Source organism: Pygoscelis adeliae, unplaced genomic scaffold, assembly GCF_000699105.1.
Source record: "Pygoscelis adeliae isolate BGI_AS28 unplaced genomic scaffold, ASM69910v1 Scaffold98, whole genome shotgun sequence".
NCBI lineage: Eukaryota > Metazoa > Chordata > Aves > Sphenisciformes > Spheniscidae > Pygoscelis > Pygoscelis adeliae.
Window position 1 is genome coordinate 4,650,364 of NW_008825547.1, and position 17,128 is coordinate 4,667,491.

At 40.4% G+C, this 17,128-nt stretch overlaps 1 protein-coding gene across 1 annotated transcript; it reads right to left on the reverse strand.

Annotated features, from left to right (window-relative positions):
• Window positions 1-3,918: 3,918 nt before the first annotated feature.
• On the reverse strand, window positions 3,919-14,393 carry LOC103923670 (epidermal retinol dehydrogenase 2-like). The gene is made up of 6 exons (XM_009332077.1): window positions 14,008-14,393; window positions 8,533-8,664; window positions 7,408-7,507; window positions 6,074-6,218; window positions 5,359-5,484; window positions 3,919-4,811 (listed from the first exon to the last, which is right to left on the reverse strand). The coding sequence occupies exons 1-6, from the start codon at window positions 14,326-14,328 to the stop codon at window positions 4,718-4,720; spliced, it is 918 nt and encodes a 305-aa protein (XP_009330352.1). The 5' UTR covers window positions 14,329-14,393; the 3' UTR covers window positions 3,919-4,717.
• Between the last annotated feature and the right edge of the window lie 2,735 nt (window positions 14,394-17,128).

The following is a 17,128-nucleotide window of genomic DNA, read 5'->3' on the forward strand; positions in this document are numbered from 1 at the left end:
GACCAATAAGTCATGCAAACTGTATTTTGTAAAATTAATATAGAGAAGACCCTCCTTGTTAGCCCTCCACCAAGAATTCCCACTTCTAGGCAATAATCATGGAGGACTGCAGGCTCAACAGATTCCTCAACCATCACATCTCACTCCGCATTAGTCTCCGAGCAAGCTGCTTTTACAGTGATGCACTTAATACAGGTGGTGCAGATTCCTCCCCAGTGGGACTGCACTATCACCTAGGTTTCATAGCCTAGATCATGGCACCTTCATGGCATGAAATTTATGGTGCCAACAGACAAAACTTGTTCATCAAGAACCTCTTTTTTATTTTGCTGTTGGCTGCATCTGCTGACAGTACTATTGCTGCTGCTCATGTTCTGGCTCTGTTGATTCTTCTTTCTGTGCCACAGCCAGGGATGCTGCCTCTGGACCTCAAGACATGGAGAGGAGGCAGTGTCAGAATATGCCAGACCCTGTCTTAGGGCTCTGCCTCTCCTGGGTCTTTTCTGTAGTTCTTCCCTCCTGGGCAGGGAGTGTGGAAGACTATCCCGACACAAGTCCTACAGAACCACATTTCCTTAGTTAGATGTAGTTTTTCACCACCTTGGATAAGGGTGACATCTCTCAACACAGCTATACCAATAATCAAGGTTTGTTTTGATTGAGCAGTAACCACCCAGCAGACCCAACACTGCAAGGCACCTTGGCATGTAACCTATGACTCTGTCATACCCTTTTCTTGTATATCTGTGTCCAGATCATGAGGACACTCTTATTCCTAGTGTGAATATTGCTACGGGCAAGGAAAGGTGTGAAGGTTTTTTTTTTTCACCCCTCTTCCCTAGACAAAGCTATGTTTTCCTAGGTATACGCTATCTGCACAACTTCAGGCTGTGAGCTTGGTGGCTTTGGCAGGCAGAGAAAAGATCTGTCAAGCTGGAGACACCTAGGACCACAGAGAAAGTGTGTTATACACAGATTAGACAAAAGCCACTGCCTGTAATGCTCCCCTACCTACTGAAGCATCAAAGACCCTGCACTAAGTCTCACCAGAGAGACAGTAGTTCTGCATTCTCCTGGAATATCTGATAGCTGTGGATCCAAAACTGTCTCTCCTGACTGTCACAGCAAAGAAAAACTCAGTCAGAGAAGCTAACTTATTTTGTTAGAAGATCTATTTTACAAAGCCTATGGTTTTGGACAGCTGCTTAGCAAAGCATGCAGTCCACATAGGTGTCTTCAGAAGATCAACTGCCCTTAGGAAAGTTACCGAAGAGAGGTATCCTGCCTGGTTCCTTCCTGAAATTAGATCAGACCACCATGAAGACCAGCTTCCAAGCAGCTGCATATTCCTCTTGGGTATGATTTCCAAACTCATAAAATACATAATAATAGAGCCTGTAATCTCAGCTGCTATTTTTTTTTGTTTTTTTCCTCCTCAGTCTTTTTCAGAGGATCAAGTTAGTGCCAAGAAAAATTATATTCTCTGTGCTTTGAAGCGTTAGAGGATAGTAAGATTTCTGCTACCACAGGAATATGAATTCACATGGAAAAGAAACACAACAGGCAACAAAATACCATGTTCTTGACCATCTTTGAATCACTGTATTGGTGATTGTCAAGCCAATGCAGCTATCCCAGTCAAATTTGGACCCATTCATTTTGTTAAAGACTATTTAAAGTTTCAAGCAATGGTCATGAAACCAAGAATTCCTTTGTGGGAGCTGCCTGATGTACTTCAGAAAGCAGTCCCCTGCTGTTGTCAGACATGATGCCGTCACAACTGAGATGCTCTTCCATTTCATGTTTTATCTTCTTGTTTGGGTCTCACAGCGATCCTTCTGTGAGTTTTCTTGCTGAGAGCAGGAGGAGAGTCCTTCTTGGCATCAGGAAAGTAATCAATCAAGATCATTGTTATGCTGGAAGTAAGCCATCTTTTATCTCAAGAAGTTCATACGTCAGTTGAAGATCCAAACACTCACCTCATACCACCTCCTGAACACAGGGGAAGGATTTGTGCTGTTTGACCTCCAGGATACAACTCTACATATCTGTCATGCCATCTCAGGAAATGTGGGAGATCAAAACCACCAAGAGGATAGGCTATTATCGTCCAGTCACACGAAGTAACTTGACAGTGACCATGATATTCAACGCAGTAGCAGCACACTTGCATGAAAGCAATATTTGTGTACTCTGAGATTTTCCAGGGAAGCTCTGTATGACAGATTATGCACACTCAACCTACTACAGAACTTGGTCTCTAAAAGATGTGAACATGCTGGAGTGAGTCCAGTGAAGGGCCGCAAAGACAATTAAGGTACTGGAGCATCTGTCATACAGGGAGAGGTTGAGAGAGCTGGGACTGCTCAGTCTATAGAAGAAATGTGCATAAGTACCTGATGAGAAGGTGTAAAACAGAGCCAGAGTCTTAGTGGTATCCACTGAAAGGATGAGAGGCAATGGGCACAAATTGGAAGAGAGTACATTCCATTTAAACATAATTTTCATTTATTTGTTTTTAAACTGAGTGTGAACAAACACTAGAACAGGTTGCCCAGAGAAGTTGTAGAGTCTCCAGCCTTAGAGAGGTCAAGTCAAAACTTGACTGGACACAGTACTGAGCCACCTCCTCTAATGGACCTTGCTCTGAGTAGAGGTCCTTTCCAAGCTCAAAAATTCTGTGAAGCAGTGAAATCCCTATGGAGATGTACTTCTCTGGCACAGATTATCAGGTAGGGTCCTCCCAGTGGTGTGACAAACCTGAACCTGCTGAGAATCCACAAGTCCCACAGCCAGACTCATTGTGAACATGTTCTGCTGAGGGAAATTGAAAGCAGAGACACTAAGAATGAAAAGCTACTTGCTTTCACAAGAGCTTTGATACATACTGTTCATATGTATAATCCACTTCCCTCCTTTGCTCCAGGATCCTGCACACCTAGTATTTCATAGTTAGCAGGAAAAGCATGCTCTGTTAGTGTAAAAAGGTGAGGAGTCTGCAAGACGCAGGTATACCACACAGTTATTAGTAGTTGACTTTGTGAACAGTGCAATGTACGTATGGACAGCACAATCAGGCAGTATCTGTTTTTTAATTAGTAACTTTCATTTCCTGAAGTGTACTGAAAAATGAGCAGAATTTGTGAGGTAGCAAAGCTGCAGATCTGAAAGGACAGTAAGACAAATCTTTTCTTCATCAATCTGAATTCTAACTCTCAATCTGTCATAAAGGTAAGGCTATTTTTAACACGCTTCTTTTACTCAGTGTTTCTTGCTCATCAGTAGTAAAGTAGTTCTGTGTAAACCTTTCTCTGTTGGTAAACCTCACTAACTGTATAGACAAGGGAAATGAAGGTAGTTTCTAGGCCATTATGGGAAAAATAAACCATTAAAAAAAAATCACCCTTTTCTCCACACTGTCCTTCAATTAGTTGCATGCTAATGCATTTTAGTCTTAGTTTGCAGATGTTACCAATTGCCAGTAGAGTACTGTGACACAAGGTGGGCTTAGCCAGCATGTTCATAAATGACATACATTTAAGGTATAATCTTCTTTCGGTAAATCCAAAACAAGAAAAAAGTCAAGGGGGCTTTCAGCTTTTTAAGTGGCCATTGTCAAAAAGGGCAAGGCCTCCTCAGCATATGTCCAAAATAAATGGATAGTCCTAAGAGTAAAGGGAAAGTAAAACAAATCTCTCTAGACACAAGGCAACCTGCCACCCAATTCAGAGAAGCAAAACATAATGCTGTTACTCAAGCTATGGCTGTAATGATCCCATTCATTCCAGTTCTGTCAGCATCATTCCTTTCTGAAATAATCCCAAGAGAAGCCCTGATTATACAATGTAATACCTTTCCTTTTAGTAGCTCAGTGTCTTACTTGGCAAGACGTTTGATAGCCCACCTAGACTGGCAGTCTTATGCTTTATAACTACAACTTTATTCTGCTTAGGAGATGAAAATTTAAAATTGTTCTTAAAATATTGAACTTAGAAGATACAAAGACTTCTACTACAAAGTTGCAGGCATAGTATTAGCTTTATAAAATAAATTAGACAAAAAGTAGATTAGCAGCACAAATACATAATTTACATGCTTCCCCCTCCCTGCCCCAACATCTATAGTCACCTGTGAGTCCCGAGATCACCATCTCCAAAATTAATATATTTCATTTGTTTTGCACCAACACAGCATATATTTTCATTTCACAAAACTTCCATTTGTAGAAACTTGAATCTGTTGTTTCAGGAAGCTCTTGAATTCCTCAGCTTACCAGAGAATGGTAATGGCACCAGCAGTACAGCCCCACCTCATGGTTCAGTGAATGGCAGCGAAAAGTCAAGTTCACTAGAGGCTTTCCTGGCTCCCTGCCAAATACATGTGTTTTCTCGGTCCCTTCCCCCCCAAAAGTTGCCAGTTATTAGTTTGTGATGCAGAATCATATTTAAGGCATTATAACAGACATAACCAAAGGAACTAATTTCAATTAATGTATTTCCATAATCAGGTGAAAAGAAAACAGTTCACTGGATTAAAAAAAATTGTTCAAGTGAAAGCTGTTGATTAAGAGCCAATTAAAAAGCAATTTCCTTAAAAACTGTTACTAATGAGAAGTGAGGCACCTTAAGTTCACAGCTGCTAGAAAAGTAGACCTTTCCCACCACCACCTTTAACAAGGTCCACTTCAGAGTTGCTGGTCTCTGAATTTTGCGCTTTTTCAGTCCTTCTTCGCTCGACCTTTGAAGGTATCCATGATATGGAGGGTGCCAAAATAGTCCGAAAGGAGAACACATAATTTCACTGGTAGGCTACTGCAAGGTAGAGGAGTTGAAGAGGAGGAAAAAAAAAAAGAGACCAAAACAGACATCAGAAGAGTTGTGCGGTTTTATCACAGAATTAGTTTTACCTGGCTAATACTGGCAAAGACAGTATACTCTCTAGAATACAGTACCACTGGTCCTCTCAAAATATCCATTACACTCATTTGGCAGCCTGAGTTATTAGACAGATCAATTCCCCAACCTGGCTTGCAACAGAGTCAGAAGGGCCCTAATGCTGGGGCCAAGACACCAGATATGCAGTTACTGAGGAGCAGGCCCAGTCTCTACAGCCCACAGTAAAACTGCACCCTAGTGGAGTCAGCAAATCAGTTAGACATTTCTGTCATTGTTCTGTGGTCCAAGGGTAGACTGAACCCCTAGAAATGAAAAAAACCCTCCAGAAATGTGCTGAACTTAATGAAAATTCACACCAACAAGTAGAAGCCTGGTTTGCACTTTTAGTCAAAAAAAAAAAAATAGCTGAAACATCCCTGGACAGAAAAGAGATAGAGGGAAAAGAAGGAAAGGCATAACTTACTTTTTTAAAGCGAGTAAAACATAAAGACTGCGTGGTAGCACCAATATTTCTTGGTCCTGCCGAATAGCAGTGATTATCTTCTCAGCCACATACTCTGGCTCCAGAGTGGGAATCAGATTTGGCCACCTGGAAGAGAAGACATTTCTTACTATAATACAAATTGCTTTGGATTCACATTTTACTCAAAATAAGCCTCCATTTTGCAGTCATTCAATTAAAAGAAGAAATAAATACCACAAATCCTGTGAACAACAGAACCTTCGTTATGTTAGACAGTGAGTGGCCATTGTTATTTTCCCTTTGTATGATCTCTCACAAGACAAATCCACATAGTCCTCATTAAGACACACTAGGCTTCTAATTAGCTCCTAAATTTGTCATTATACAAGCATACTGAGCAAAGCTATGCCACTGCTTTCAGAATGTGAATGGGAGTTTGGAAACCAGAGAGGACAACTGGAGCATTTGGCTTCTGCAGGGGAAAGGACACCAATTATGTTTCACATTTCAGCTTAAATGAATAGTAAAGTACTGAGGGCTTTGCCATTTGGGTTACCCAGTCACTGGATAGCACTATTAAGACCCATCTGAGGCCCTAAAAATAAAAATAAAACAAGCAGAGAAAAGCCTAGCTCATGATTTTCATAAAGGAAATAGGAGTACATAGCATGTTAAACATGCAAGTTGCATAAAAACCTCACAAGAGTTTACTCACTTGCTTCTACAGCCATCAAACATTCCTGTGTTTATCACATAAGGACACACAATTGTGGTTTTAACACCAGTCGTTCCCAGACCTCTCATCTCGTAGTCAACTGACTCTGCAAAACCAACTGCTGCAAATTTACTTGCACAGTAATCTGTAAAATAAAACATAAAATTGCAGTTAAACATTTTAATGTACTGATTAAAAAAACAGGTTCAGTGAGTCCTACCACTGAACATGTACACAGGAGCTGTAACAGTTTTTGACAGAGAACAGGGACAAAACTATGCTCTAGCAAGTAAACTAGCCATGGGGTTTTTGTTTTGGGTCTTGTGCACTTTTTTGGTGTTTTTTTTCAGTATACAACAGCAGCACTATAGTATAGAAATGATATATACACAGTACCTGCAGAAAAATACTGTCCGATATTAAAATACTTTACAACAGAGTAGGAACTGTTTTCAGGATTAGGTTACTAACAAAATTTGCCTTTGATGTGATTAACTTCTTTACTTTTCCTCTCTTAAGTTAACTGTTGTTCTAGACTGGCAGACAGAGTTTCTCATCGCACCCCTGCTATCACCTTTGCACTCTCTACCGAACAATAGCAAATGAAATTATCTTTTCATACCAGACCTTATCTTTGAATCCATGCACTGGATTCTTATGCATCAAACTCAAGCTTTCAAGACTCTCTAATGTGATTTCAACTTGAAACTCAATTTGTCTTCATTATCACTGCCTTGAAGCCAGATTTCTTTTACTGCTATGTCACCTTATTTCATTTTCCTCCCCCTTTTTATATGTTTTCCAGAAATGCCTTCAGAGTTTGCCCTAATCTCAACACTTTCTTTCCATCACTGTATGGGTCCCCTTGAATGAATAGCTGAGAGACAGAATGTAAAATGAGATATCGTACCTCTGCCTCTGTACCACATCTGGATTTTAGTAGTTCTTTGAGTTAAGGAAACCTGTACAGGACTCTGCTTAGCTTGAGAAAATGGGGGGGGAGGGGGGAGAAAAAAAAGAGGCCTCTTCCCCACAAAATACCTGCAGGTTAACTTTAACAACACTGAAGTTCTCAGTTTCCTAAGTTCTATATGGCTCCTAGATCCTCTAACTTCCTTGGCAGAAAAACCTATTTCACAGCCCTGCTGAGCATCTGGAAGACTCTTTTGAAAGGAATGGTCTATTTAAGGTCAGCTGGTTTGAAAATATGACCGCTTGCTTTACCTATACGCAAAGACCCAGAAACTCAAAATTAGGATTTTTTTTCATGAGCATTGATTGCAGAGTTTAAATCAAACTAATTGTCTAAATGAACATTAGCTTTAATACACTACCTGAAAGACCATTAACTCCACTCAGTCCCGCTGAGCTTGCAATACTAACCAAGTGTCCATGGTTAGAGGCCATCATTGCTGGGAGGAAGGCTTTGTAAGTCTGCAATGTAAGTCAGAGTTGCAATGAAACATTTTACTAAGAAAGCTACATGCTATAGTATTTTGAAGGTGTTGTTATTAAAGAAATTCTCCCTACAGTTTAAATAACTTCCCCCACTTCCATTATGGAAGAGGGGAGGAAGGAAGGGGAAAAAAAACAAAAATAGTTGTTTGAACTCTAACCTTCAACTAATAAGCTGGGACTTTCCAGGCCCCACCAGTACCACTTTCTCCTCAACACCGAAGACAAATGGTAACTTACTGAAAGCTAAAGATATAGCTTCAGCTCGTTGTTAAGTTTCTTTCAGCCTAAAGTTCAGCACTGCAATGTTTCAAATAAGAATTGTGTTCACTGCAAATTTTGTAAAACGGCAAAAATTTGAATTTTTGTCTTCCTCCTATTAAATTCATTTCATCTTTGTGATTAGATTTATTTTTGAAGAAACTGAAGCATGTTTTAACATCCCTTTTGCAATTCTTTATGATAGGAACACCATAGAGATGACCTGCCTTCCCTGGAAGGAAGAAAAAGCACATTAAGTTACTCATTTTGGACAAAAGCCCCCACTTATTATAAGAGCGCTGCCTGAACATGTGGTATTTCTTACTGAAACTATCATAACCACAAAGCAACTAGAACACAAACAGAATTGAACACTTCTCTGTTACTAGAGCAGCAACTTTAAGGCTGGGCCTGCTTCATGTCAATTAATATTGAGGGATTATAACATATGACTAGCTTCAGAATTTAGCAGATGGTAAACTTCAGTTCTTGAGAGTATTTCTAAATACGAAGCAGTTTTGCTTCCACCTACCTACTCCAGAAGTTCCCAAAGGATCCTTTCTTCCACTTTTTTTATTTTACAGACTCCCAGGCACAGGAAGTAATTTCTTGTATCATTTCTGACTGAACTTACAAAGAACTATATATCCTTGCATATTTTCCTCAATTCCAAAAGGCAAAATTAACACTGAAAACATGTTAAAAGGAAGTTTTAGTACGTATATGCAAAGTACAGGTATTACCCAGAAGTGTGCCATTATGTTCACTTCCATGCTTTTTTCCACAAGCGCATCTGGAGAATCAATAAACCTCTTCCCAGTTACAATACCAGCGTTGTTGACTAGGATGCTAACATCGCCAACTTCTTTTTTAACCTAAAACAAAAAGCCTCCAGATATTATGCAATAAATACCAAGCACACTTTCCAAGTTTTATGTATGAAAACATAAGAAAGAAATGTTGCATATTTCAACTAAGTTGAACTTATTATGCTTGTTATGGATCCGAACACCTCAGGTTCTTGCACGTTCTCACCTAATGCCTTTTTAGAGCTGAGTTTACAACTGGACTTTCTTTGGAGGTGTGGAGCCCACCAGCTCCACACAGGCTTCTGCTTTCAGCACCTCTGGTTCTTGCTGCAACTGTTCCAGGTAAGTCTCTATTGCAGCGAGCTTAACTAACGCAACAAGTATTTTGCTACAGTAAACCCATCTTAAAAACCAATGAGCAATTCTGTTTGTAGGGCCACTTTCTATGCCACGTGGTGAGGCACAGGTACGTAGATCCTGAGGCAAGTTCACCAGAATCAGGTACATCAAATCTATGTGAGGGCTGCAATATCTAAACTTGCACTTGTTCCTTGCATTATACTCAAATCCTCTGTGTTTTCCACAGAGCAACTTGAGCACAGAAGCAGTGCTGCCATACGACTTGAAGGCTGAAGCCAGCTTGCACAGTACTTGAGTCTTTTGATTAGCAGAAGGAAAATTGGATTCCCTGTTGGTAGCATTAATTGCCTGCATCCCAACAGTCCAGGGATTCATCTCACCCACTGCACAGGGCAGCAGCCACTTAGTAGCATCTTAATATTCCAGATATTTCGAGATTCTTCATACTGTTTTCCACATGTTCCACATCTCCTGGCTGTGATTGTTAAGCACGGACATGTATTATAGTAGTTTTTCACTAGTGGTAACTTTTACTTGCAGTCTGCAGCACATACATTAAACCAGACTTCCCTACAGCTTTCTAGGGGAGCAGGTGGAGTTTTCTGCCCTCAGTGTGTTGGAATTAGAATGGGCAAGTGGCCACTTTTGATAAGAAGTATTCTTCATATGCATAGGCAGTGAGAAAGACCACCTGTAAAATTAATTTCCTCCTTACAACCTTTTTATTTATTCAAGTATCTTGACTACTTCAAGCAACTTTACAGGTCAGGAACTTAAGAGCTTATCTTACAAAACAAAAAGGTTTTTTTCAAGTTTATTTCTCATGAAGACAGCCTGAAAGAACACCATGTCTCCATTGATATTCGCTCTCAGGACAACACAAGAAGTGAGAAAACTGTAGGAAGAGTAGTAGTTTGTTATGAAAATTAAACAAAAGCCGTAGGGTTCTGAGTAAAGGAAGATTTTAGGACACGTGCATTCACAGAAGGCAAAAGCCTTACGAGCTTCCGGGGCTCATGGTACATAAGCTTGTTTCTAGTGTATTTGCTTCAATTCTAACACTGCACCAGAATCCTTATAAGATAGTTCCCAGAAAATGAGTTGGCTAAAGAATAATATCTACACATTTAGTTCAGTAAAAGGAAGTATAATTCTCATTTTAGCTCCAGACTGAGAACTTTCATGAACAGACTCACTTGAGAGAACAACTATAGGCCAGCTGTTATCAAGATATTGTGCCAGCTCTCAAAAGGAGAAAGAAAATATTTAATGCAGTATTTGAAGTACAATTCATTAATTTGAGCTACCTAGGAAAAAGAAAATGAGTACTCTATATGTTGTTTAATTTGTGATTTCTGGATCAAGTGCTAAACACGTGCTGATCAGTAGCTTTGGGAAACCATGTTGTTTTTATGCCATCTTGCCATACAGTTGCAGATCACAGAACCTCATTTCTTAATGGGGTTTCCTTTGCTAGGTGCCTACAGTGACTGAAGAAAGCACAAGCAGACCAGGTAGGCTAGTCTGTATAACAGTAAAGAATTAAAGGATAATTTACCACCTATCCTTTATTCTAGCTTAACTTCCTCATCTTCCTTAACTTCTTCCAATCTTGTCCATGTTTGTTAACTAAGGGTTTAAAAAACAGAAAGCAGCCTTGGTAGGATTATACAAAACAGCTTTTATAATAAATTCATCAGCCAGAGCCCCTCTCCACCTCAGTCATTGCTCACACATTCTTGTCTGTCTATTCCCCTCTCAAAACGTTGTCGTGTAGCAATTTAAATATTTCTGAAGCAGTGCCACATGATCACCATAGACAGCCGTAGATAAGTTGTTCTAGTCACCAACCCGAGTATGTACCCCTCATCACAAGTTAAAAATAGTATGCATTCAGAGACATAAATGTAATCATTAGTAAATGATGCTTTAATACTGCCTCATGTCAAATGATCTAGCAATTCTGGAAGCCTGGACCAGCACCCCAAATCTACCCTTTGGGGCAAGTAACAAATACCTGAATAAGTGGTCATGCTTCTTTTGCATGAACGAAAGGTGGGGGATATGGTACATAGAGTTTGGTAATTGGGGCATTCAGATTAGATGGGAGAAGGGAAGTAAGAACAGAACCTTGATCATCCCATTTCTAACTAGTGGCAGAAACCTGAACAAGCTCTTCCTTTACCACCTGTCTCTACTCAGTCTTCCAAAATATAGTCACACTTTGAATCTGCTTTGAATTGCATCCAAATGCCTTCTTGCAACCCAGACAAATAATTCCAGCTTTACAACATCTCTGTTCGTGCTGCTTCCCTACTAACTAGATGTGGCAGCTCTTTCCACAGCGAATTGGCTGTTTTAATTCCCTTCTCCTCTCAGCACTCCCCTGTGCGTGACAAAGCCAAGACACTCAGCCCAGGCTTCCACACTCTGCTTTGAGGCCAAGGACAGAAGACCTTTACCAAGCCTTCTCCCTAGCTATTAAGGCTCGGAGCCGGGGGGGGGCGCTGACATCAACTTTTCAGAGCTCTAAACCTCTCCATTTGTGTAGTGCAGGAAAGTATATTCCAGGTGTTTGTTTTAGGCCTAGGTAAGGCAAGCATTATGCAAACAGCTGATCTGGTTAAACATCTTTTTTAGGTATAAACACTATTTCCTGTTTGTTTCTGTATTTATATTTATGCTTTTATACTGAAGTTTAGTAGTGAGCAATTCCCACAATTCCCAAACAGCATCCCAAAGTGTCTACTTTTAAGAACCCCTCCGTAACTGCCTACAACAGGTGGAAGAAAGCACTGGATGTTTTATAAGCAGCATGAAACACCACCAGGAAATGTGCTTCTACTGTTGCTCCTCTGCACAGGAAAACAGATTCTCAGAAAAGTGGAAAACTGTCTGCAAACTGTCATCTTGACTAACAAGCAAGAAAAAACAGTGGATAAGCAAAAAAGTACCATGCAAGAGAGATCCTGGAAGTAAATGTGAGCCCAGATGCAATTCTGCAATATGATAATGAGGAAAAGGCTTCTGTTTCCTCACAAGTAGGAAGATCAAAAAAACAGAGTTACTTCCCTCTTTCAAAGCCCTAGATTCTTAAAGTTTAGCTGAACTTGAGGGAGGAAGGGGTAGGTCAGAGAAGGCCACATTCCTTTTGGGGTTGGGTACTTCTGGAACAGGGACATTAGAAATAAATTTTAAGCTATAGCTCTTGATAGCCAAAAACTGTCCTTCATCCTGTTGGTACAGGAAAGGAACAAGGACACCACATGTGCAGGGCTTTTTGGATTTCTTCCTACTGAAGTGACTTTTTCTTGGTCTCTCTGCATGGCTGATGCAGTACCAGAAGCAGGTATTTAAGGTTCACATACATTTCATTTTGGCTTTGAGATTGTTTTATCAGGCACAAAGTTTTCAACCATACCCTGTCCTGCCTGCATGAATTTAGTTCTCTATAGTCTTGCAAAACTCCCAGTCATTGCGTGAAGCTGAATCACCGGGGGGGGAACCAAAATCTGGAACTGTGCTGCCTCATCTTGCAAAGGCTGACATGGCACACCATGAGCCAAAGTCTACTACACCGCATTAAGTAAACAGTGACATCAAGCACTAACTAATACTAAAGTCTTTGTCACTAGTAAGATGGGAAGGTTGTCAGCATGGTTCTACATCAGTCATCAGCAGGACATGATGTTTCTGAAATAACAGTAGTAGAGTATATTCTTCTATGTGGATCAGCAGGAGGATTATTAGTGGATCAGCTGTTAGTGAACTGCTGACAGAAGATTATAAGCGAGGAATCATGCACCGAGACACTCTCGCCACTTCTTTGCTCCTGTCTACGTCTGTCCTTATCATTCCTAACCTGCATCATGCAAATATCTACACCCTCTTCTCCTTTTTATATTTGGCCAGAAAGGCTCTTATACTGCTTTTCTCCATGGGACTGAAGTGCTAGCCCTTGAGTCCTTAAAACTGAAGGTTAGTTTCCATCTTCTTCATTCCAGTGTCCTTCACACTACAATACTCCCCCCTCCTCCACTCCTCCCAGTTCATCGGGAAGCACAGTTACAGGCCTGCAGTGAGACATGTGCAAGTGCTCTGCAGGGATGGCAGACATGCAACTCAGCTGGCATAACAGAGCTGCAAGGGGCACCAAGGGTAATCAGCATTACCAGAATACAAAACCATTAGTACCAGCCTCTAACAAGCTGCAAGTCATGCACAAGCTTCACTTATCAGAAAGTTTGTTCTAGTTATTTTTGCACAGATGCAAAAATGCAGAATGCTACAGCTTCTTGAACAGAAGAGGAACATTATTTCAGCCAACAGATGTTCCTGAAGACAGCTGAACTACTTTTTTTTTTTTAAGAATTCATCCTCAGGCAAACACTCACTGTGGAAACTTTCTAGTCCAACAGTTAAGTTTAGCAACATTTCAAGCAAATGAGAACAGGTTGTTATAATGGAAACTGTTAAGCAATTTTAGCTTTTGGCAATTCTACTAGTCTGCCCAAAATATCTAACCACATGCTATATTTACAAAGCTCTTCAGAACGGAAAGTAAGAAATACATAAGACTTCAAGATACATTTAGTAATTCTGATAAAGTGAGTCTGCAAAAAAAATCTGTTCACAGCCATGTAATTATTTGAAAATTGCCTAAGCAGTTAATCCTTTTTACAATGTATGGTCTTTAGGGTTTACTTTTGGTAAAAGGCTGCCGGAACTTGAAATACTGCTTTAGCTTCAATAAATTCATTTTCTGCGCTTCACCAGTAAGTGCTTGCTCAGTAATTGAATGAATGAGAAGCTACCCAGTTGAAATTAGCTACTGAAAAAGAAAACCAGCTCTTTTTACTTTTAAAGGAACAGAGGTACACAAGTCAACTCTAAAAAACAGTATTCTTGAAATAGGCAGCATGTGTAATATGTTCTGAATGAATTAACTTTAATCTCTTGCTTTTAAGTCACTAAAACTTATCATACATTATACACACGTGCATACACTCATCTTAGAATAGTGTCAAAGCCACAAATAAGATACTTTACCTCATCAGCTACCCTGTAGACGTCCTGCCTTTTGCTACAGTCACAGATGTAACAGTGTACTCTCGCTGCTCCATTTTCTCTGGCCAGTCTACTTGTCTCCTTGAGCCCCTCTTGATTAATGTCCCAGAGAACCACCGTGGCTCCAAGGCTGGCAAACTTTAAAGACAAGAGCCTTCCAATGCCACTTGCCGCTCCTGTTATTAATACTATTTCACCACTAACATTCTTCTTCCGTCTAGGCACAACCAAGAACACTAGTGACTCCAGCAAGTAATAAACAGTAAGTCCGATGACTTTGAATGTTTCCAGGAAGAAGTTCATCTTGAGGCTATTTCTTCGGATACCTGATAAAAGAAGATGTTTACCAGATAGAATAAACCATAAAGAGAGAAAATGCAAACATCAATATTTCAAAATTGAAAAGCATTTTCAGATGCATTCTAAACATTTTCTCTAGCCTGCTTCTGAGTGTTGTTTCAAAAAAAATGTATAGGCTTACATCTGCACATCTGACCCATTTGTCCTGTTTCTGTATTATCTCCAGGTTGCTCCTACTCTCCTCCAGAATGCAGCACACAATTGATTTACCATTTGGCAGAGGCAGGAAACACCTGCCCTCACCTGCTTTAGAAATTCCCCACCCCTCACATCATGGGTCTCCATCTCTGCTCTGGCAGAATGTGGGCTCAAAAACTAGAATCAAAAAAGTGATAGTTGCCCCTTGAGCATCGTAAGCAGAAATGCATGGCAATTACAAATCAAAACTTATGGCTTGATCAAGCATCTTTAGTGCTCACAAGGTAGTACTGGAGGTCAGGAAAAATTCTCCTTCTAGGACCATGACTTTTTTTTTGCTTTGTTGGCACTCCTTCTCATCAAGAAGTCACATACAGACCAAGTCACAGTCTCAACCCTGCTGAAAAACTGCCAACATAGGGAGCTTCAGAATACAATATGCTTATAAATCTCCAAAACACACCAGGTAAATTACTGGCTGCCACCTCTAGCTTTTCAACTACCAGTACTACCATTATGGAGGAGAGCCTGCTTTTGCAATTGAACAGTGTTTTGTTTAGGAATGCATTGCCAAGCTGTTGACTTTCTTCTCTTCACCTCCCAGCATTAAGCAAATGTCATGGGCTTGAATCATACCGTCTCAGCTGTGCATTTATCTTCACAGTCTGTACTCATCACAGTAATGCTGACACCAAGCAGGCATTTAAGTCCTTGAAAGAATGCTATTTATTTCCCAGCATACAAATCCTACGCAAGAAATGTACCCTTGGTCAAAGCAGGTTTTAATTTTTGACTAACTACTGTATGAAGGATTAATATCTTCCTTCTCAGTTAAAGGTAGAGCACTCTGGCACTTACATTTCAACCTTTAGCACTACACACCCAGTTTGATCATATCTCTTAGTTAACATTGCTATCTATGTGTACAGGTAAGCACTTTGACCAGTGCCAAGTTACTTGGATCTCTGCTACTCTGAGCAAAGTTTGTGAAATTTAGCATGTGGACATACACGTGTTATCATGAGTCTCAGGTTTTATACATGGGAAACAAGGCCAGTCCTGAAAAGGGATAGGCCACTGCTAGAACAGAGCAAGTTATTTCAGAAAGTTTTCTGGCAGAAACATTAGGACATCTTTAAACTATTCCAATAACAGAAAAGCATTCATTAAAAACATAGTGGATAGGGAAACAAGTTCTTCTTTCTGAAGAAGAGGGGTCACAGGGTGAATGTTTTCTGTTCTTATTTCCCTTTAAAATGGGACAAAATGTGTGCAGAGATTCTGGCACAGATGAAAGGCAGTAACACCAGTAAGAAATGGAAGAAATATCAAAACAGCACAGGAACATTTTTCTAGAGCCAATATTGACATCGCCTGTAGTACGCTCTCATAGCTATAGAGCTACTATAGATATAAGCAAAACCAGAGTTATACAGGAAAAATGTTATTAAATTTCATGTACATCAAAAAAATCAGCAAGTTTTTGGAAATACAAGTTCTTTGCTGAGTCCAAAACAGAAGCAACAAATCTTTAAAATAAATGCAGTTGCTGAATTTAACTTGATTACACTAACTTAATGCGCTTAACATAACATCCTCCATTTGCATGAAAGGAGATTGGTATCTCTGGAGTAGATAAGAATGTTACAGTTAATCCCTATGGAAAAACAAGAGAGGCAATTGCCTTTGAAGTATAATACACAATTTGACCTAAACCCAGTTTAGAACTTATGTCAGTAATTTATTAAGTAAAATAATCAAGTATTAGGCTTCCACAGAACAGAGGCCCATTAGATCTTAGAGACATACTGACTTTTTCTTAGAGAAGTAGAATTGTTTTAGGCACACAGGAGACTTTCTGCTGGAACACCAACTCCGCATCCTTCAATGAGATGCTTAATTTCCACTGACAGGTCTCTCACCTAACCCAGCTTTGACTGGGCCAAGAGTCCTCCATTCTCGCTGGCTCACTGCATTAGTACTGCTAATTACACCAGCTACTGTAACCAAGCATATCCATACAGACCACTAAATTAGCCAACACGCTTATCTGATTTTGGCTCCTCAACTGCAGTGAGCAGGGATCTATTTACAGGTGAATTAACCAAGGGTGCCTTTGGCACATGTAAGATCTCAGATCCCTTCTGATGCCACGTATTGTTTTTTAATATGCCTACATCCACACGGACATAAGCATGGAGGGCTTTTATATTGTAGTGAAGTACCAAAGGTTTCACAATGGCTTATTAGACAGATTTCAAGTGCAGGCGACTTTGCCAGCACAGACTTGGTGCATGCGCCAATGCTCACAGACGAGTGGCTCTTGCAGACTTGCCAGTGCTCACGAAACACAGGGACAGAATCAAGGCTGGCATCCGAACCGCAGAACAACTCTGCTAGCCAAAGGGCTTAAAGGTTAATCACACAGTCACCTGAGCAGAGCTTGGCAAGCACGAACTTGCTCACGGCATCTGGTGGGTTGTGACCCCTCCAAAAACATAGTGGTCCTGTAGCCAAGGCAGTCCAAGGACCGAGGTGCAGCAACACCCCCCTCACCACCCCGCAGGACGCTGGACTGCCTTACCCCCACTTGGCACACCAGCTC

Bases quoted from the DNA above. Each gene is read 5' to 3' on its own strand.
- LOC103923670 (XM_009332077.1), bottom strand. From the start codon at position 14,328: ATGAACTTCTTCCTGGAAACATTCAAAGTCATCGGACTTACTGTTTAT. The intron at 8,665-14,007 runs GTAAAGTATCTT...TTTTTGTTTTAG, and splicing joins TCTACAGGGTAGCTGATGAG to GTTAAAAAAGAAGTTGGCGA. The intron at 7,508-8,532 runs GTAATACCTGTA...CTTACATTGCAG, and splicing joins ACATAATGGCACACTTCTGG to ACTTACAAAGCCTTCCTCCC.